Raw genomic sequence first — 21,148 nt, 5'->3', positions numbered from 1 at the left:
TCCTGATCCGGCTTTGCCCTATGACTTTGTTCCACTTCCATGCGACTTCAATGAACGGGACCGACTTTATTCCGACAATACCAGGCCCTTTTGGGTCTGGTATGGATTTTAAGGGGAACCCCCATGCCAAAATAGAAAAAAACGGCATGGGGTCCCCCTGAAAATCCATACCAGACCCTTATCTGAGCATGCAGGCTAGAAAAGGGGGGAGGGAGTGAACGCCCCCCCCTCCTGAACCATACCAAACGGCGTACCCTCAACATGGGTGGGGGGTTGTTGCTTTGCTGTGCCCCCCCACCCCAAAGCTCATAGCCTCCATGTTAATGAGGACAAGAGCCTCTTCCCGACAACCCTTGGCGGTGGTTGTGGGGGTCTGCAGGCACGGGCCTTATTGGAACCTTGGAAGCCCCCAGGGGACCCCTGATCTGGCCCCCATCCATGTGAATGAGTATGGGGGTCATCATCTGGAGATCCTGCCCCCTTGTGATGTCAAGGCCCAGGGCATGCCTCATAGAGGCGGGGTCTCCGGATGACCTCAATGGGTGGCCACTCCTCATGGCTATATAATGGCACTCCGGAGCGAACAACAGCAGGAGCTAGCATTGAAAGAAGACCTTAGCGGAAGGAGAAGAACCGGCGGAGGGAGACGAGAACCGGAAGAGGAAGAAGACAGCGGAAGAGAAGAACCGGAGGAAGAAGACAGGGAAGAGAGAAGAACCGGCAAGAGAAGATACGTTGGAGCTACTTTAATAAAGGACTTAACCTATGCACGGTTTGTTTTTATTTATTTTTTTACACTTTTTTGGTGAATGGGTAGGGATAAAATTTACCCCATGCTCATTCACATAGGGGGGTGGTGTGGAATCTGGAGGCCCCCTTGTTAAAGGGGGCTTCCAGGTTCTGGTAAGCCCCCTGCCCGCAGACAACCACCATCCAGGGTTGTTGGGAAGAGGCCCTTGTCCCTATCATCATGGCTGGGGGGGGGTGCTTTTGGGTAGGGGGCTCTCGCTACCCCCCACCCCCTTCCATATCACCCTCTTTCATAACCTCCCGCGCTGCATGCTCGGATAGGGGTCTGGTATGGATCTTGGGCCCCACGCCGTTTTTTATTTTCCTGAGGGATACACCTTCAAGACCCTCAGAGCACAAGTCGCATGCCACAGGTCGGAACAGTTAAGATGATAATCCGACTTCAATGATATTGAATGGGCTGAAGTCGGACCAAAGTAGCGCAGGAACCTTTTTCAAAGTCGAACCAACTTGTGTCGGACCAGTTAAGACGGCTCCAATACGACACTATTGATTTATACATGTCATACAACATGTGTTCCCAAAGTCGGGGCAGAGCATATGTTGCATCAGTGTGAACTGGGCCTAAAACCTGATTGGTTCCTATACAGAGCTGAGCCAGATTCTGTGTACTGTACATGCAGGCAGTGACGTCAGTGGCACATGCGCTCTGAAGGAACAGCCACCTGTGCCATTACTTTAGATTCCTGTGTCAGGCTTCCTTAAGGTCACTGGAGACTATTTTATTCAACGCTGAAGGTCTAAAAAAAAGATCACGTTCCATACGCGTTTCCCGCACTGCGTTCAACACGCACTGCAGTTGCGATCTGCAGAAGGTCTCCATGTTAACGACTCTCGTAAGCACATTTGCCGAAGGGTGAATGGGCCCTTAGGCTTGTCCTGGCTGTGATGTCTCCATAGTGCCGGTTTATCCGGGCTGGTGACATCTATATGAAATGGATGGGGAGGGTGCCCAGTGACCACAGGGTCTGCCCCCCCCCCCCCCATAGGTTAGAAGAGAATTTGTCTCCTGGCCCTCCATCTCCTGTGTATCGGTGTTTATGGTCCTGCAGGTGGGGGGGGGGTGGTCATTATTATTGGCAGGTATTGGCAGTGGTCGTCGGTATTAGCTTGGCCGCCCTCCATCTGGTCCCCATGCCAGGACACGTGCCGGGAGCCGTATAAACCCAGCAGGATTCTGACACTGCCACACATCCTGCTTCTCACCCGCTTCTGTATATATATTTACACATGACGAGCCGAGGGCGACATATCACGGCCCCAGCTGCCGCTGTCACAAACTAAAGGGTATTTATGTGCAGGGATAAATCGGTCTCGTGCTGTATGGTACGGTCGTATAGGGTGACCCCACTGTATGATGGACCTTCTACCAGTCCACAGTGCGTGTCACCCTCCCCATCCCCAACCTGTCTATTCTTGTATGATCTGCACTGTGTATGATGGGAAAATGTTAGATATGTTTGCTAGGATCTCCCTAAGCACACAAACAATGCTGCTTGCTGTCCTAAGGGAGCTTTAAGCTTCAACCCACATTGCTGTTCTGAGAAATCCGTAATTCTGGAGGTCTTGGTAAAGATCACCTGGTCTGTATTGGGAGTGTTTCACATCTTTAGAGACTGCAGGTGGTCATTTGGTTTGGCCAGAGCCTGGTGACTTGTCCGTAGGGCTGACTGGTTCCTGACTTCTGTATAATTTGAACAAAGTCTTAGCTTTGCTTTGATAATTGAATATTACCCACTGATCTACTACACATGCCATGACACTGAGGCTTGGAGGCCAACAATGAGGTCTGGAGGCCCACAGTAGGCTTGTCTAAACAGGTACACCCAACTTACCCATGTCTGTTTTTCTATTCTTGAATTGGTTTAATGGCAGACGTTGTCTATGGCTTGCATAGGCGTGTGCCGTGGGTGCCTGGGCACACCCTAATCACCCCACGTGCATTAGCATTATCCATGGGGGGGGCACCATGTGGGTGGTTTGGGTGCCAGCGGCCAGTGTAAATGCCCCCATTATATTAACGCAGGGGTGTCCAAACTACGGCCCTCCAGCTGTTGCGGAACTACACGTCCCATGAGGCATTATAAATCTCCGACATTCACAGACATAACTAGGCATGATGGGAATTTTAGTTCCTGAACAGCTGGAGGGCCATAGTTTGGACACTCCTGTATTAAAGGAAAGGCTAGGTTCAGCTTTAGAAGCACATTACTCTCGTATTAAGGGTTTAATGTAATATGCTCCCAATCAACTGTCTCCCACCACCTGGGCCTCCCCCCTGTGGCAGCAATAGGCATGCAATAGGCTGCGCACACCTATGATGGCTTGCCAGGCCTGAGATATAAAGATGTGATCATCACTAGGAAGACCGAAGAACTGGTAGTCAATAGTCTGTTATCGAGCAGCCAAAAACTTAGTTCTTTACCTTGATGAGCCGAACCAAGCAGATCGATATATTTTAGATGGGATAATCTTCTAGGGCAGGGGTCGTGGGCCACATCAGCATTATGGTTGCCCTCAAAGGGCCGGTTGAATCTGTAATACTAGATGTCCAGAGCACCACCTCCCCCTACATCAGATGCCAAGAGCCCCCCCCCCCACCATCAGAAGTCAAGGGCCCCCCACCTTTCCTTATATCACAGTGGGGCAGAGCTGGGAAGCAGTGCACTGGTCTGGAGGAGGACTGGAGTCTCCTGAATGCTGAGACCAGGGGAGGTGATGAGGTGGTGCTGCGGCTGCACAGAGGAGCAGGATCTGAAGGAGGAGTTCTGTCATCCCCTGCTGCCGACTGCTGAGATGGGGGGGGTGGAGGTGAGGGGAGTGCTGCAGCTTCAGGAAAGGTGTGAGGGACACATGAAATGACCTGGAGGGCTGGATATGGCCTGCGTGTTTGACACATGTGTTCTACGGTTTGCAATCACTTCCAAAATTGAGTAGGCTTTACCGGCCTTCCAAATTCTAGTTGTGCACCAACTGCTGGCAGAAACTCTACCGTGGCCATAGTCTGGGTGAAGCTTGGAGAGATAGTGTTGAGGAGACCTGGATAGCAGGGTAAATAGTCTGACATTTGAATTGAATCATGAAGGTACAAGTTGGGCTGTTGGGAGTTAGTGATCTGGAAAGAAGGGGTCACTGGTGGTAGTGTGGGTTAGGCAAAAGAGTTAAGGTGGTGAAGAAATGGGAGCTGAAACATCAGGCAGTGGGCGCTAGGACAACCGCAATGATATTCTCTTGCACAATGGTCTGATGGTACAAACCCCTAAACGGCTCTGAATAAGGGGTTACTTTGAAACGCATCAGACGGCAGGGACCCTGGTGAGGTCCTCCTTGAGCTAGAGGTGTTGGGAAATTTGTAGCCACTTGCAGTGGCCTGATGAGTGAGTTTACTACCTACATTTTGTGAGTAGTTCTGATTTATTGAAAATTAATAAATATATGTTGGATAATGCACTTGGCCAGTGCACCTTCTGTTTTTATCTATTTTCCACAGTGGAGGCTAGGCGTCTCAGATGAGCTATGGGAACCCAAAGAACAGGTGATGGCCAACAGTCGTTGAGATGCCACAAATGAAGTGAAGGGAGTTGCGGGATGGGGTGATGGGACATGAGTAAGCTAGTAGACTGAGCACTAGGAGTTGGAAACGGGGTGATGGGAACTGGGAATCTGTGGATGAAAATAAGCTGACTGGGAGCTTGGGGGCAAGGATTTGGCCAATAGGGCAGTAGAAACTGGAAAGCCTGAAGACAGTGTCAGGGAAGCTAAAGATTGAACATTAGGAATAAGGGAGCCTAGGGATGTATTGAAAGGAACTGGGGGGGGGGGGGGGGGGGCCTTGATTTAGGAAGAAGGGGGTTGGAGATCTGTGAAATGGGGGTGATGGAAGGTGACGGTTAGGAGTTGCGGAATTTGAATAATAGGAACTTCGGGAACTGTAGATGGTGTTGAAGAATCATAGGTGTGGAAATGGAATGATGGAAATTGGGTTGATGGTCATTGTCCCATTAGGGGATGAGATGATGGGAAGTGTGTGGCTGTAGGTTAAGGATGAGGTGATGGAACGACAGAAGTTGTGTTTCTAGACATTTCTCCATTGGGAAATGGTTTGATGAGAACTGTAGATGAAGATTGAGGGATTGGGGTTGGGGAGTTGAAGGATAGGGCTGTGATAGGCGAGGAAATGGAATGATGAAGTTTAGTTGATGGTCATTGCCCCATTGGGAGATGAGATTATGGGAAGTGTGTAGTTGGAGGTTAAGAATGAGGTGATGGAACGACAGAAGTTGGGTTTCTAGACATTTCTCCATTGGGAAATGGCTTGATGAGAACTGTAGATGAAGATGGAGGGGTTGGGGAGTTGAAGGATAGGGCTGTGATAGGCTAGGAAATGGAAAGATGAAGTTTGGTTGGTTATTGCCCCATTGGGAGATGGGATATTGGGAAGTGGGTAGCTGTAGATGAAGATTTGGGATTTTGGAGCTGAAGGATGGAGTGATGGAAGGTGACTGCAGGTTGAGCTTGGAGTTGGGGAGATGAGGAAAGGGGTGATGAGAGGTGAGGAGATGGAATGACGGAAGTTGGGTTTGTAGACATTGCTCCGTTGAGATATAGAGTGACGAGACCTGGGGAGATGTGTAGCTGGCGTGATGGGATCAAAGCAGTCAGAAAAATTTTGATTAAAGCTGGAGAGCTGGGTGGGGAATGACGATAAAAGGTGAGGGTATTTATAACCCATCTTATTAAGTCCTAATGACTCAAAAACCTTTTTTATCTTCTGAAACGTGTTTTGTGGCTTTAGTTAAGCATGTGCACAGCCTGCTTCATTCACTCTGCCTTCACACACCACCTGCCTTTCTCCTCCATAGTCAGGTATCTCCATTTAACCCTTTCCTGTCTGGGAATTCAGCTATGGCAACCATCACATAGGTAAAAGTGATGAGACTGCAGTTATTAAACCTGCACGCTAGTAGTCTGGCAGTGTTCAATATTATGTAATCCAAGGCCATCTTAAATATTGATTGGACCCTGGGCAAATATTTTCTTTGGCCTTCCAAAATCCACTTAATACCTATTTGCAGGCAGTGCAGGCTCAAGGGGCAGCTGCTTTGGACCCCCCAACAATGACTGGGCCCAGGGCAGCTGCCCCTTTTGCCCTGTGTTAAAGACAGCCCTGATGGAATCTAATACTGTTTAAGAAGACGATGGTGATAAATTTGGACCTAAAAATTGTTTTTCTGTCTTGGAGAAGTCTTGATATGTAATGCAAATGCTGTCTAGGCTCTTGCTGCATCAGTTATATAATAACACCTTGTAAACCATTTATATGTTACAAACTGTACAAGATGGGCTGGTCCTTGTGCCTCCAATCTCTACTCGTTTTATTGAACTTTGGATTAACTGAGGCTGAATGACCATCCCATCTTGTAGAGTTTGTAGACTTTTATAAACAAGTTACTAGGTGATAATACAGTATATGACAACTAACCTGTTGAAAGCCTAGGCCAGCCTTTCTCAACTCATTTTAACATGGAGGAACCCTGTAAAAACTTTCAGGATTCGGGGAACCCCTTCTAGTAAATTACAATAGCTACATCTCACAGTACCTTTTTTTTTTTTTTTTTTTTTTTTTTTTTTTAGCATGGTGGTTGGTGGGAAGAATAGTTCATACATTGGTGGTCATGGGAAGAATGGCTCTTAGGTTGGTAGTCGGTGGGAAGAATGGCCCTTAGGTTGGTGCTCGGTGGGAAGAATGGTCCTTAGGTTGGTGCTCGGTGGGAAGAATGGCCCTTAGGTTGGTGCTCGGTGGGAAGAATGGCCCTTAGGTTGGTGCTCGGTGGGAAGAATGGTCCTTAGGTTGGTGCTCGGTGGGAAGAACGGCCCTTAGGTTTGTGCTCGGTGGGAAGAACGGCCCTTAGGTTTGTGCTCGGTGGGAAGAATGGTCCTTAGGTTGGTGCTCGGTGGGAAGAATGGTCCTTAGGTCGGTGCTCGGTGGGAAGAATGGCCCTTAGGTTGGTGCTCGGTGGGAAGAATGGCCCTTAGGTTGGTGCTCGTGGGAAGAATGGCTCTTGGGTTGGTGCTCGGTGGGAAGAACGACCCTTAGGTCGGTGGGAAGAATGGCCCTTAGGTCGGTGCTCGGTGGGAAGAATGGCCCTTAGGTTGGTGCTCGGTGGGAAGAATGGCCCTTAGGTTGGTGCTCGGTGGGAAGAATGGCCCTTAGGTTGGTGCTCGGTGGGAAGAATGGTCCTTAGGTTGGTGCTCGGTGGGAAGAACGGCCCTTAGGTTTGTGCTCGGTGGGAAGAATGACCCTTAGGTCGGTGCTCGGTGGGAAGAATGGTCCTTAGGTTGGTGCTCGGTAGGAAGAATGGTCCTTAGGTTGGTGCTCGGTGGGAAGAATGGTCCTTAGGTTGGTGCTCGTGGGAAGAATGGCTCTTGGGTTGGTGCTCGGTGGGAAGAACGACCCTTAGGTCGGTGGTCGGTGGGAAGAATGGCCCTTAGGTCGGTGCTCAGTGGGAAGAATGGCCCTTAGGTTGGTGCTCGGTGGGAAGAATGGCCCTTAGGTTGGTGCTCGGTGGGAAGATCGGCCCTTAGGTTGGTGCTCGGTGGGAAGATCGGCATTTAGGTTGGTGCTCGGTGGGAAGATTGGCCCTTAGGTTGGTGTTCGGTGGGAAGAATGGCTCTTGGGTTGGTGCTGGGTGGGAAGAATGGCTTTTGGGTTGGTGCTGGGTGGGAAGAATGGTTCTTAGGTTGGTGCTGGGTGGGAAGAATGGCTCTTAGGTTGGTGCTCGGTGGGAAGAACGCTCCTCATACAGTAGCAGTGTATGCCAATGTAATGGTATGGTTATGAGAGCGAGAAACTATGAATTGCACAAGGAACCTCTAGCAACCGCTAGAAGGACCCTAGGGTTCCATAGAACCCTGGTTGAAAGAGATTGACCTAGGCTATGTGTGTCTTATGTAACTTTTTTAGTTATGTTTGGGACATTTTAACAATCTATTTTGTACAATAAAAATAACCTTTTTTTAGTTAACTAATGTCTCAATGTTGACATTGAAAAATCCCTGTGATTTTGCAAATATTGGCGTGTAGCCTGTGGCCACCAGCTCCATTTTGACACCAAGAGCTGTTTCTGTTCTAAAGACTGACATTGTTAGAAAAAGTTGCCAGCATGCTGGGAAATTTTCACAGAAATGCTGTTTTTTCCATTGTACAAATCTGTTGAAAGGTTTATAAACCTTGCTAAGGGTGTGGCATCATTCCTGAGATGTATGGTAATCTGAGGTGACCACATTATTCTTCGCCAGTATGTGATTTTCCCTGCAGTGTCCGCGGCTTGCTATTTGTGCTCTTTAAAGATATTAAAATTATGATTTTATAAAGTCATAACAAACTCCGCCTCTTGCGTCAGAGAGCTGGGGAAATTAGCTTTTGATATTTAACCATTATCCCTGAGTCGTGTCCCAGCTTGTGTGAGGCTTCCGCTGATGAAAGTTGCCATTAAAAAAAAAAAAAAAAAAAAAAAAAAAAAAAAAGATTCACGGTCATGGCTACCAGGGCTCTCCGATAACTGCCTTGCCTGCGGAGCTCGCACTTTGCGTCCTCCATGTCGGGTGAGAGTGACATTTGTGTGTGACACATGAACACAGCTGCTGTGGTATTATTTCTCCGCCACCTTCTTGCCGTCTAGGAATATATGGTTATATATATAAATATCTGGTCGTATGACAGAGCTGTCATGTTAACTATTTGTGTTGATGTGACCCCCCCCTCCCCCAGGAGTGAAGGACGCCCGCTGAGGGTTCTAAGCAGCTGCTGAGTTTGGGCTTTCTTAGGAAGTGGCCAGTTTAAAATAAACTCCCTCGTGCCGGGCTTCCCCTGTGGCCACCTTTGCCGGGAGACGGATCTGGTCTTAACTACACACAGGAGCTCAAAGTCCTAATGGTGGAACAATAGAGCCCACTGTGCAGCTCCTATGGGGCCCAGAGCTCTCTGGCTTGAATGGGATTTTTATAGGCAGCTATAGCTTTAGGCAAAGTGTATCTGTATATATCCTGGCACCCCTTATAGAATCTCCACAAAATTGATTTGATTATCATTCTGTATGGGTGGAGGAGCTGGAGGTTACAAAAGTGGAGGGGGCCCCTTAATTGACTTGCTACTGGGGCCCATCATGCATAGGTGTAACCCTGGAAACCTGATAACTTATCTGTGACTGCTGGAACTGTATGGAGTTTAGCCACTGGTAACGGTCTTAAATTAAGTCTAGCCAAAAGTGCTAATTATAGGTGGAGTCTAGCTGGCGCAATCTCCACGCTCTTCTTAATACTTTTGTTCCCATCCACCTGAGTTTTTTTTTTTTTTTTTGGTGTTCCTGCACGCCCATTGGTTTATTGAAGCCCTTCCAGTTCTCCGTAATCTAAAAATGAATTGGGGATGGTGGGACCCCCTAAGAATGGCCGCAACGTCTATGGGTGGAGCAGACTGTGCAGCTCCTATGGGGCCCAAAGCTGTCTGGCTTGAATAGGATTTTTATAGGCAGCTATAGCTTTAGGCAAAGTGAATATGTATATGGTCAGGGACCCCCTATAGAATCTCCAAGAAATTGATTATCCTTCTGTATGGGTGGAGGAGCTGGAGGTTACAAAAGTGGAGGGGGCCCTTAATTGATTTGCTATGGGGGCAATTGATTTTCTATGGGGGCCCATCATGCATAGGTGTAACCCTGTAAATCTGATAAGACTTATCTGTGACTGCTGGAACTGTATGGAGTTTAGCCACTGGTAACGGTCTTAAATTAAGTCTAGCCAAAAGTGCTAATTATAGGTGGAGTCTAGCTGGCGAAATCTCCACGCCCTACATAGTACTTTTTTTTGTTCCCGCCCACCTGAGTCTTTTTAGGTGTTCCTGCACGCCCATTGGTTTATTGTAGCCCTTCCAGTTCTCTGTAATCTAAAAATGAATTGGGGATGGTGGGACCCCCTAAGAATGGCCGCAACGTCTATGGGTGGAGCAGACTGTGCAGCTCCTATGGGGCCCAAAGCTGCTTGGTTTGAATAGGATTTTTATAGGCAGCTATAGCTTTAGGCAAAGTGGATATGTATATGGTCTGGGACCCCCTATAGAATCTCCACAAAATTGATTATCATTCTGTATGGGTGGAGGAGCTGGAGGTTACAAAAGTGGAGGGGGCCCTTAATTGATTTGCTATGGGGGCAATTGATTTGCTACGGGGGCCTATCATGCATAGGTGTAACCCTGGAAATCTGATAAGACTTATCTGTGACTGCTGGAATTGTATGGAGTTTAGCCACTGGTAACGGTCTTTAAACTAAGTCTAGCCAAAAGTGCTAATTATAGGTGGAGTCTAGTTGGCAAAATCTCCACGCCCTACGTACTACTTTTGTTCCCGCCCACCTGAGTCTTTTTAGGTGTTCCTGCACGCCCATTGGTTTATTGAAGCCCTTCCAGTTCTCCGTAATCTAAAAATGAATTGGGGATGGTGGGACCCCCCTAAGAATGGCCGCAACGTCTATGGGTGGAGCAGAGATTAAAATAAGCCAATAAACTCCCAGAGAGAGACAGTGATGACTCTCCAGCAGCCACCAAACAATGAAACCTCAGTTTTGGGTGGAGCGACAAAAGAAGAAAAAAAAACTTGGAACCAATTATAGACAGGCGCGATTGAAGCGACATCAAAATACCGATGATAAAAAGAAACCTTTCATACTAACTGCTTCATGCTGTAAAGATATTCATAATTTACAAATTAGATTATCCAGCCCCTCCCGCTGCGTCTTAAAGATGTATAACTGCAATTTTATCTCACAATAGAAATCTGTACATCGATTGGATGTGCTGCTGACAATGGGAAGGGCTGATGTTGCCTGATGTGTGGATCGTGCCGTCGTTGCTGCAATCTTTTATGAATAACAGATACTTTTTCGAGATCTGTAATGTCTTTGGTTGCTCTACCGGCCCAATTGGTTGGAATTGCCTTGGGTGGGTCAAGTGCTTGCCCTTTTTAGACATGCACGCTCGGCCAACGCTCAAGTAGCCAGGTCCTTTTTTTTGGTTATATGAATTGTTACATTGTATCCAGTTTCCTGTTGTTTGAATTAGTTATATTAGTTCCTGTAAGTGGTTGTTAAACTGCTCAGCAATGTTTAACCAGAGTGAGATTAATTGATGGAGGACCCAGTTGGGTTCCTGGTCTAGGAATGAGCAGAAGGTGGAGTCCCCAGCCATGGTTGGGTGCGCCTGTCTCACGCTCTGTGCAGTCTCTGTTCTCTCTGTGCTGTCTCTCTTCTCTGTCCAGTCTCTCTGACACCCTGGAGGTGGAGTCCTCTCCAAAGGCAGCTGAGGAGGGGGGGAGAGCAGAAACTCAGGGAGGAGGAAAAAACTTTTCTTGCTGCTCATTTTTAGGCTCTGCAGAGATTGTAGAGCGGAGCTGCCGCTTCTCCCTGTCACACAGCCATTCAGGGGGATCAGATTAGTTTATTTTTTGCGCGGCTCCAGGGTTTTTTTAAGCCCTTTTTATTTATTGCTCGGGATCAATTCCTTTTTACTTATTTTTGCTGCTGGATTTTTTTAAGCTGCACTTTGTGTTTTTGAGCCTCATCAGCCAAGATGGTGGCCGGGATGCTGATGCCGCGGGATCGCCTGCGGGCGATCTATGAAATCCTTTTCAGAGATGGAGTCATGGTGGCGACAAATGACGAAAGGCCGCAGAGCCGCCACGCTGAGGTGCCCGGCGTCACCAACCTACAGGTGACCAAAGCCATGGGATCGCTGAAGTCTCGTGGGTTAGTTCGGGAAACTTTCGTATGGAGGCATTGCTACTGGTACCTCACTAATGAAGGCATCGCTTACCTGCGCCAGTATCTTCATCTCCCTCCTGAGATTGTGCCAGCTTCTCTCCAGAGAGTGAGGCGTCCTGTGCCTCCCCCAGGTGCACCCAGGAGGACACCTGCTGCAAACGTCCAGTCCGTCCGAGGACCTACATCCTACGTCCCAAAGCCCCAGGGCGACGTGGAGAGGCAAGAGTACCGGAGAAGAGAGCAGACTGTGATCCAGAGAGAGCAGAAAGGCACACATGGCTCCACCGCTCCCCACGTGGTTGAGAACAGCTGGCAGGAAGGTGGGTGGCAGAGATGGGCGGACAGGGATGAGCAGAAGGGGGAAACAAGTTACCCTAGTCATGCTTTTCATGTTCTGAATGGTGGAGAGAAATGGGGGAGCAGTAGGGAAAGTCAAAAGTGGGGTGAGGGTAGAAAGAGCTCTGAGAGGACAGCATTAGAGATCACAGAGAGGAGGATAGCCGAGAAGAGACTGGTAGACACACAAGAGTTTAGGAAGCCGGAGGCGACCAGCAAGCAGGCAGTGAGAGCACATGCTGACTTTCTGACAGCCCTGAGTCCCATCGCCTCCATTCATGAGAGACCGGAGGAGAGGAGGGAGGAGAATCGAGCAAGGGAGTCTGAGATCATTATAAATAGTGTCACCTCAACCTCACAGCTACAATATGCAGGAAATAAACCAGAAGCCAGGCTGTTACAAACCCGGGAGGAGGCAAGAAACCTAATAGTAGAAAAATCACTTGTGAACCATGTAGCCCCCTTAACAAATATGACTTCAGTCAGCACTCATAAAACACTAGAGATCACCAGCCACATGGAGGTCAAAGAGATATCAAAAGTTCAAAAGATTTTGGAACAGGAACCCAAGCAGGACAAAAACGAGGGGCAATCAAAAAAGCAAAAAGAAAAGAAAAAAATAAGCACAGAGGTAGTTGAGGCTGTGCAGGCCTCAAGCATAATGGCCTCTCTTGTTGAGTCAGTAAAAGTAGACGCTAAGCAGGAGGAGAAGCAGAAAAATGATATTCAAAAGGTGGACCATATAGATGTACAATTAACTGAAGCTCAAGAAGCTTCAAACCCAGAGGCTGCGGAGTCACAGGGTCAAGGGAATAAGCGAAAAAACAAAAAGAAAAAAAATGAGAGAGAGATTTCTGAAATTCCAGGTCCAGTGACTTCAAAAGCTGCACCTGGGATCACTGAGGCAAAAGCAGATATCCAGCTAGAGGTCAAAGGTCAGAAGGAACAGAAGCAGGCCCAGGAAAAAACATCAGAAAAACAAAAGAAGCTAAGTTCTGAATTAAATCTTCAGCCCAAGAGTGAGGTTAGGAAGGAAGAACCCAAGCCCAATAGTGAGGTTAAGAAGGAAGAGCCCAAGAGTGAGGCCAAGAAGGAAGAGCCCAAGCCCAAGAGTGAGGCCAAGAAGGAAGAGCCCAAGCCCAAGAGTGAGGCCAAGAAGGAAGAGCCCAAGCCCAAGAGTGAGGCCAAGAAGGAAGAGCCCAAGAGTGAGGCCAAGAAGGAAGAGCCCAAGAGTGAGACAAAGAAGGAAGAGCCCAAGCCCAAGAGTGAGGCCAAGAAGGAAGAGCCCAAGAGTGAGACCAAGAAGGAAGAGCCCAAGCCCAAGAGTGAGACCAAGAAGGAAGAGCCCAAGCCCAAGAGTGAGACCAAGAAGGAAGAGCCCAAGCCCAAGAGTGAGGCCAAGAAGGAAGAGCCCAAGCCCAAGAGTGAGGCCAAGAAGGAAGAGCCCAAGCCCAAGAGTGAGGCCAAGAAGGAAGAGCCCAAGCCCAAGAGTGAGGCCAAGAAGGAAGAGCCCAAGAGTGAGGCCAAGAAGGAAGAGCCCAAGCCCAAGAGTGAGGCCAAGAAGGAAGAGCCCAAGCCCAAGAGTGAGGCCAAGCAGGAAGAGCCCAAGAGTGAGGCCAAGAAGGAAGAGCCCAAGCCCAAGAGTGAGGCCAAGAAGGAAGAGCCCAAGAGTGAGGCCAAGAAGGAAGAGCCCAAGCCCAAGAGTGAGGCCAAGAAGGAAGAGCCCAAGAGTGAGGCCAAGAAGGAAGAGCCCAAGAGTGAGGCCAAGAAGGAAGAGCCCAAGAGTGAGGCCAAGGCCAAGAAGGAAGAGCCCAAGAGTGAGGCCAAAAAGGAAGAGCTCAAGCCCAAGAGTGAGGCCAAAAAGGAAAAGCCCAAGAGTGAGGCCAAAAAGGAAGAGCCCAAGCCCAAGAGTGAGGCCAAGAAGGAAGAGCCCAAGCCCAAGGGTGAGGCCAAGAAGGAAGAGCCCAAGCCCAAGAGTGAGGCCAAGCTGGAAGAGCCCAAGCCCAAGAGTGAGGCCAAGCTGGAAGAGCCCAAGACGGAAGTGCTCAAGAAAGAGCCGCGAGTAGAGGTGACCCAGGCTTCAACTGCAGTGAAGGTGACTAGTGAACCTCTAATAACTAAACAGGAGAAAATAGAGAAAAATGCAGAAAAGGTTATACGAGAGGAAACCGTTGTACAGGTGACACTTAGTCAGACTAGCTCTAGTGTAGTAACCCGCAAGACAGAACAGACAATAGAGATACAAGAGGGCAAAAAGAAGAGCAAAGATTCCTTCACCAGCACAGAAGGGTCTTGGCAGGGAACCCTCCAGCCTAGTGTAGACCAGGTAGTTGCTCAGGGGAAGAGCAAAAAAGGGTCCAAGAGAAAGGATGACCAGGCCAAGAAGGAGGATATAGAATCAGCAAAAATGGAAGGTACAGAGGTCCTTGCCATCCAAGCCGCAAAGAAAGAGGAGAAGGCGGTTACCCTCCAACCTAGCCTAGACCAGGAAATAGGACAGGATAACAGCAAAAAGGGGTCCAAAAGTATGGGTGACAAGGCCAAGAAGAAGGCTGTAGAATCAGAAAAAATAGAAGGCCCAGAGCTCTCTGCCACCCAACATGCAAAAAAAGAGGGGGAGAATACCCTCCAAGCTAGCATAGATCAGGAGAGCAAAAAAGGGTCCAAGAAAAAAGATAAAGGGAAGGAGATGATTGAAGAATCAACAAAAACGGAAAGCCCAGAGATCTCTGCCACCCAGCCAGCAAAAGAGAAATCTACCCAAGAAAAGGATCAGACTAAAGCTGAAATTAGTCCTAAGCAAATAAGGACTATAATACTGGATGCTTTCACTGTAGACCAAAGTGTTAGCTCTCCAATCACTGAGGTCAAGCAAGGCAAAAGTCTAGAGGTTTCCCATCCTCTAGAACCTGAACAAGAGGTAGAAGTAAAACTGGAAGAAACTAATGAAAAGTCCACTTCTGAAACCAAGATTAGGGATGACCCGGAAGTGTCTGTAGCTACTCCTTCTCAAAAATCTCTAGTGGCTAAGGAAGAAAAAATGGTCTTAATTTCAGAAAGTCAGACTATCACAGAACAAAGGTCCATCGTGTCAACAAAAGTCTTACATATTCAGAGTCATCTCCAGAGTGTTTCTGTTTCATTGACTTTACCTCATCCTAATGCACAAGATTCACATCCAGAAGAAGTTAAACAGGAGACACTGGCAGATACAGGTGCGGGCATCTGTGTGCCAGAAACTGAGCCATTACGAGGGACCAAGGAACCGACCTCCGAACCTGACCAGAAAGACAAGGAAGAGGACCCACTGACTGTGCCGAAGGAGGAGGCCCCCAAAAAGCCTTCAGAAACTGCTCTACATTCTCCAAATCCTCCAGAAGTTCTCGAAGATGTATCAAAAACCAAGAATAAAGAGCCAGTCCTCCAAGGTGTATCAGAGACCATTCATGCCCAGATTCCATCTGGATCCAAAGAGGAGGTCCTCCAAGCTGTGTCCGACACTATTTCAATGCAGAATCTCTCTCAATCCAAGGAGGAGGTTCTACAAGTGGTAACCAAAACTGTTGTACTTACCCAGAATCCTCCAGAAGCCAAAGACGAGGTTCTCCATGCTGTGTCACAAACTTTAGTCCTTACCCAGAATCCTCCACAATCCAAAGATGTTAAAGAGACTGTCCATGTAGACACAAGAAGTTGGGCTGAGGTCACAGAGCAGACAACTGAGGACGTGACGAATCCAGAATCTTCTCCAGAAGAAGGTATGTACAGATATCGTACTCTTCTCATAAAAGTTAATCAGTAAAAGTATTTCCTGATTCCCGGTCATTTTGGTTCTGCACTTTGATCCAGCACTATTGTTTCTTTTCCATGGCCTAGACCAGAGATCCTCAAACTACGGCCCTCCAGCTGTTGAACTACACATCCCATGAAACATTGTAAAACTCTGACACTCACAGACATGACTAGGCATGATGGAAATTGTAGTTCCTGAACAACTGGAGGGCCATAGTTTGAAGACCCCTTGGCCTAGACCATACACTAACCTCCATTTTTTCATTTTTATAAGAGTATTTACTAAGCGTGATTGGTCAGTAGGTGTATGGTAGATCCATGCAGCTGACCACTGAAGGTACTCGGGAGAGTACGAATGACTGCTCCACCCAAAAATTATATTTCAGTGTCTAGTGGATGTTAAACAATTATGAAGTAAATGAGTTTCCGAACCTAGAAGTAAAATAGCCCTTTTGGGTGTGCTGTCTTAGCAGGGACGTTTATTGTCCAACTGGAGAGCCGCTGTGATTCCATTTTGATATAGAGCTGTCATTGGTTCTCCCCACTCAGTAAATGTGGAAGTGGTGTTGTGGCCTCTTTTTTTTGTTATGAAATTGTATGGGGGGGTCCATCTTCTAAAATCCCCACGCCTTGAGACCTCCTCCAATGGCCGCTTTAGATTCTAAGTCATGTCCAACCTCTGGACTCCCCACGCCTCCCTTGAGACCTCCTCCAATGGCCGCTTTAGATTCTAAGTCATGTCCAACCTCTGGACTCCCCACGCCTCCCTTGAGACCTCCTCCAATGGCTGCTTTCGATTCTAAGTCATGTCCAACCTCTGGACTCCCCTTGCCTCCCTTGAGACCTCCTCCAATGGCTGCTTTAGATTCTAAGTCATGTCCAACCTCTGGACTCCCCACGCCTCCCTTGAGATCTCCTCCAAATAACGGGTTTGGATTATAACGATTATGCTTCCGTATGGAAGTCGTCTTCTCTGCTGTACAAAACGTATAACCACCCTAAATGGTCTCGCCTTCGTCCTGAGCAGCAGAAATCAGGCTGATGGTGGGAGGATCTACCAGGGTCTGTTGCATTGTACAGTGCTGGTGTATTAACCTATTGCAGCCACTAGGAGCTGCTGGGGGTGGGTGTTGAGGTAGCTTAGAGTTGAGCTGGGTTAGTGAATTAGGAATGAACAGGGCTGTAGGCTCTGAATAATGTTGTCACCCTCTGGCTATGTACTGTCGCAGGGGGTGGGTGTCATAAGGCAACTTAGAAATATTCTGGTAGGTGGAGCAATTCGAATGGATACGTTTTTGCTCTATGGCTGGATAGGGGCCTAATTTTCGCAAAGGGGCAGTAGAGATATGGAGCCGCCTCCCAGCAGTTGTACATACATTGAAGCCATGTATGATGTGATTGCCGATAGCAGTGCGTCAGAATACTGAGCAGCCCATAACCTACAAATGTGCTCAGCATGCTGGAAAACTTGTACGGCGAGTCATCCTGTGCCTCAATCCTCAGCAATGGCACGTTTATACCTGGCCAATAATGTTCGGATATGGTGTCAGTATGTGGGTGCTCAGATTGCACCTGGGGCCCCAGGATTTGTGTCCACCAGTGACGGAGAGCAGAAGGCGGTGTGACGGAGGGAATTGGAGGGACTCCAAACATTACTCGCTGCTCAAGTATGAGACCGCCGCTCAGCGCCTGGCATGTGGGCTGACATGATGGATCTCACCGCTTGCAGTGTGATAGGAAGACGTGTCCCTGGGGTGGAATGAGTCACTGGCATGGCGGCTGCCGGCCTACAGGCAGGGCTTTCTCCTGCCTTTACTAGGGCAGAACAAGAGGAGGATTCAGTATGTTGCACAGCAGCTGGGGAACTATATTCCCCAGCCGACCTTTTGAGGGACCACAAGTCCCCCAGCTGGCCTATTGAGGGCCCACAGGTCCCCAGCCGGCCTATTGAGGGACCACAGGTCCCCCCAGCCGGCCTTTTGAGGGCCCACAGGTCCCTCCAGCCGGCCTATTGAGGGCCCACAGGTCCCCAGCCGGCCTATTGAGGGACCACAGGTCCCCCCAGCCGGCCTTTTGAGGGCCCACAGGTGCCTCCAGCCAGCCTTTTGAGGGCCCACAGGTGCCTCCAGCCGGCCTTTTGAGGGCCCACAGGTCCCCCCAGCCGGCCTTTTGAGGGCCCACAGGTCCCCCCAGCCGGCCTTTTGAGGGCCCACAGGTCCCCCCCAGCCGGCCTTTTGAGGGCCCACAGGTCCCCCCCAGCCGGCCTTTTGAGGGCCCACAGGTCCCCCCCAGCCGGCCTTTTGAGGGCCCACAGGTCCCCCCCAGCCGGCCTTTTGAGGGACCACAGGTCCCCCCCAGCCGGCCTTTTGAGGGACCACAGGTCCCCCCCAGCCGGCCTTTTGAGGGACCACAGGTCCCCCCCAGCCGGCCTTTTGAGGGACCACAGGTCCCCCCCAGCCGGCCTTTTGAGGGACCACAGGTCCCCCCCAGCCGGCCTTTTGAGGGACCACAGGTCCCCCCCAGCCGGCCTTTTGAGGGACCACAGGTTCCCCAGCCGGCCTTTTGAGGGACCACAGGTCCCCAGCCGGCCTTTTGAGGGACCACAGGTCCCCAGCCGGCCTTTTGAGGGACCACAGGTCCCCAGCCGGCCTTTTGAGGGACCACAGGTCCCCAGCCGGCCTTTTGAGGGACCACAGGTCCCCAGCCGGCCTTTTGAGGGACCACAGGTCCCCAGCCGGCCTTTTGAGGGACCACAGGTCCCCAGCCGGCCTTTTGAGGGACCACAGGTCCCCAGCCGGCCTTTTGAGGGACCACAGGTCCCCAGCCGGCCTTTTGAGGGACCACAGGTCCCCAGCCGGCCTTTTGAGGGACCACAGGTCCCCAGCCGGCCTTTTGAGGGACCACAGGTCCCCAGCCGGCCTTTTCAGTACTAGACCAATCCTTTGTGTGTTTCACCACCTGCTCTTGACTCGTACCCTGAGGGCCCGCAATCCTAATAGCCTCCTCTTTGGGTGAGCTGTGCCCCCATTGGCCTTCTCTCCCACCCCTGCAGGTGTCTGACATTCCTTATGTGCAAAGCTGTGTGAGTTGCACAGTCGGCATTACTCAGGAATGTGCCGCTCCCGGGCCCCTGTGCCATCTACTTACCTGGAACTGGCATAGGGCCCTCTAGCTGGAGGGTAACTACATTTTACAGAATAGCTATTAACTTAGAGACTACAAATCCTAGCATGCCCTTGCGGCGGGCGGGGGAACTACATATCCCAGCATAGCCTATGACAAACCTCAGCTGAGGAACTCCATGTTCCTGCATAGCCGTTGACGATTGAACACTGGCTGGGGGAGCTACAAGTTGCAGCATGCCTTCTAAATTAGCAACTTCAAGTCCCACCCAGTATGCCCTGCTGGCTGTCAGGTGAACTACCAGTCCCAGCATAGCCAGCAACAACTCATTCCCATTTGAGGGTTTACAAGGTTTAGAATATCTTTTGAGGAACTACATATCCCAGTATGCCCTTCCAGCAGTAGGGAGAACTGCATGTCCCAGCATAGCCATTGACAGATGAACTACATGTCCCAGTATAACCAGTAATGTCTGAACACCAGCTAGATGACTGCAATAGCCAGTGTGCTTTCTGTCGAACTACAAGACCCAGAAGGCCATGCCAGCTAGGGGAGGAATTAGAAGTCCTGGTATAGTCTGTGATGGGTTAAGGTTATCTGAGGAACTACAAGCCCCAGCATGCCCTTATAGATATCAGTTGATGTGCTGGGACTTGTAGTCCCACCGTGGCTGGGAGGCTCCTTGTGCTCTTCTGGCGGATAGGGAAATCCTCAGCAGTGACACTTCTTGTGACATAAAATGCTTGGCTAGTTGGTGGGCTTTCTTCCAAGTGATGATCTCACCGAGGCACGAGGCACCATGGGGCCGGAGCCTCCAGTCTCAGGTATCATCCTGTACATTGCTGCATTCCTTAGCTCAGGTTTCTGGGATGGCTGTAGGCTGTGAGTGACAGGTGCTCTTTAGCTGTGACCTTTTACTGGGTGGAGATCCGGTGACACCTCGCGGGCGGAATATATAGAGATGTCCTCTAACTGTGTCAAAGTTTATGGATCTGTATGTACCCCATTGTTCTAAGACCAGAGAATCTGACCAATGTGGACCCCGCACTGTCCGCTCAATTATAATAGGGGGGGGGGGCGGCCTCTTTATATTGATTGGCTGCAGGGTTCCCTGTCCCGCCCCCTGGGAGTCTATTCCAGCTCTCTACTACTACTTTACAGAAATGAGAATCTTTCTATGATTCTTTCTTCCACTCTCAGATCCACTCCTCTCTGGAGGATTAGAGAAAATTCCTTATCGGAACGCCGACCCTTCCAGCACACATGTGAGGAGCTCTCTGGATTCTGGCATTTAGCTGAAGCTTAAAGTAGAGCTAAAGGCAAAACTTTTTTTTTTTGGTTTCGGATAGAGCAAGGAAGCGTTCACCCCGGTCAGATTTTTTTCCCCTCCGTCTGTGTCCCATTGGGGAGATTGGCCATGCAACAGGAAGTGAAGGTAAAACACGAAATGAGAGGAGATCTCTGCAAATGAAGGGATTTCCCCTCCCCCCAGCTCACCAGAACTAGTGTCCCCATTGGAAGATTTCCCCCTCTATTACTTTTTTTGGGGACAACCCAAAATTTGGGGTTTTCTTTTACTTTCACTTTCAATGATAATGGTAAACAGGACAAATCGAGAGGGAGAATCTCCCTAATGGGGGCACAGACAGCAATACAAACTGACGGGGGGTCTAATCCCCCTCCATGCTATTTAAAACTATACAATATGCCTTTAGGTTATACTTTATTCTGCATCATTTGTCCCTAGCCCCCCCCCCCCCCTCACCCTCTCGTTCTCTTCACCCCCCTTGTTCCCTTCACCCCCCCTCGTTCCCTTCATCCCCCCCCCCCTCGTTCCCTTCATCCCCCCCCCCCGTTCCCTTCATCCCCCCCCCCTCGTTCCCTTCTCACCCCCCTCGTTCCCTTCTCACCCCCCTCGTTCCCTTCTCACCCCCCTCGTTCCCTTCTCACCCCCCTCGTTCCCTTCTCACCCCCCTCATTCCCCTTCTCACCCCTCTCATTCCCCTTCTCACCCCTCTCATTCCCCTTCTCACCCCTCTCATTCCCCTTCTCTCCCCTCTCATTCCCCTTCTCTCCCCTCTCATTCCCCTTCTCTCCCCTCTCATTCCCTTCTCACCCCCTCCCTCATCCCCCTCTCACCGCCCTCCCCAAGATACAAATGACATTTTGAAAGTAAAAACCTTTATTTTAATTACATATCTTATTTTAGTCCAAGTGACAATCACTGGGTCTCTGTGCATCTCTGTGTACTGCAGGCAGATCATGGCTGGTGGGA

At 49.6% G+C, this 21,148-nt stretch overlaps 2 protein-coding genes across 8 annotated transcripts in view; both read left to right on the top strand.

Moving 5' to 3' along the window:
* The window catches only part of PLEC (plectin), a 392,819-nt gene that overhangs the window by 160,698 nt on the left and 210,973 nt on the right, over window positions 1-21,148 (top strand). The window lies entirely within an intron of this gene.
* On the top strand, window positions 11,395-15,760 carry LOC309555654 (uncharacterized protein; the record flags this gene model as incomplete). Its single annotated transcript, XM_082257687.1, has 1 exon — window positions 11,395-15,760. The coding sequence occupies exon 1, from the start codon at window positions 11,432-11,434 to the stop codon at window positions 15,758-15,760; it is 4,329 nt and encodes a 1,442-aa protein (XP_082113813.1). The 5' UTR covers window positions 11,395-11,431.

The sequence above is a fragment of the Pelophylax lessonae genome (assembly GCF_965119305.1).
Source record: "Pelophylax lessonae genome assembly, chromosome: 5".
NCBI lineage: Eukaryota > Metazoa > Chordata > Amphibia > Anura > Ranidae > Pelophylax > Pelophylax lessonae.
The sequence above is the reverse complement of the archived record's forward strand: the minus strand, read 5'-3'. Positions and strand labels throughout refer to the sequence as shown.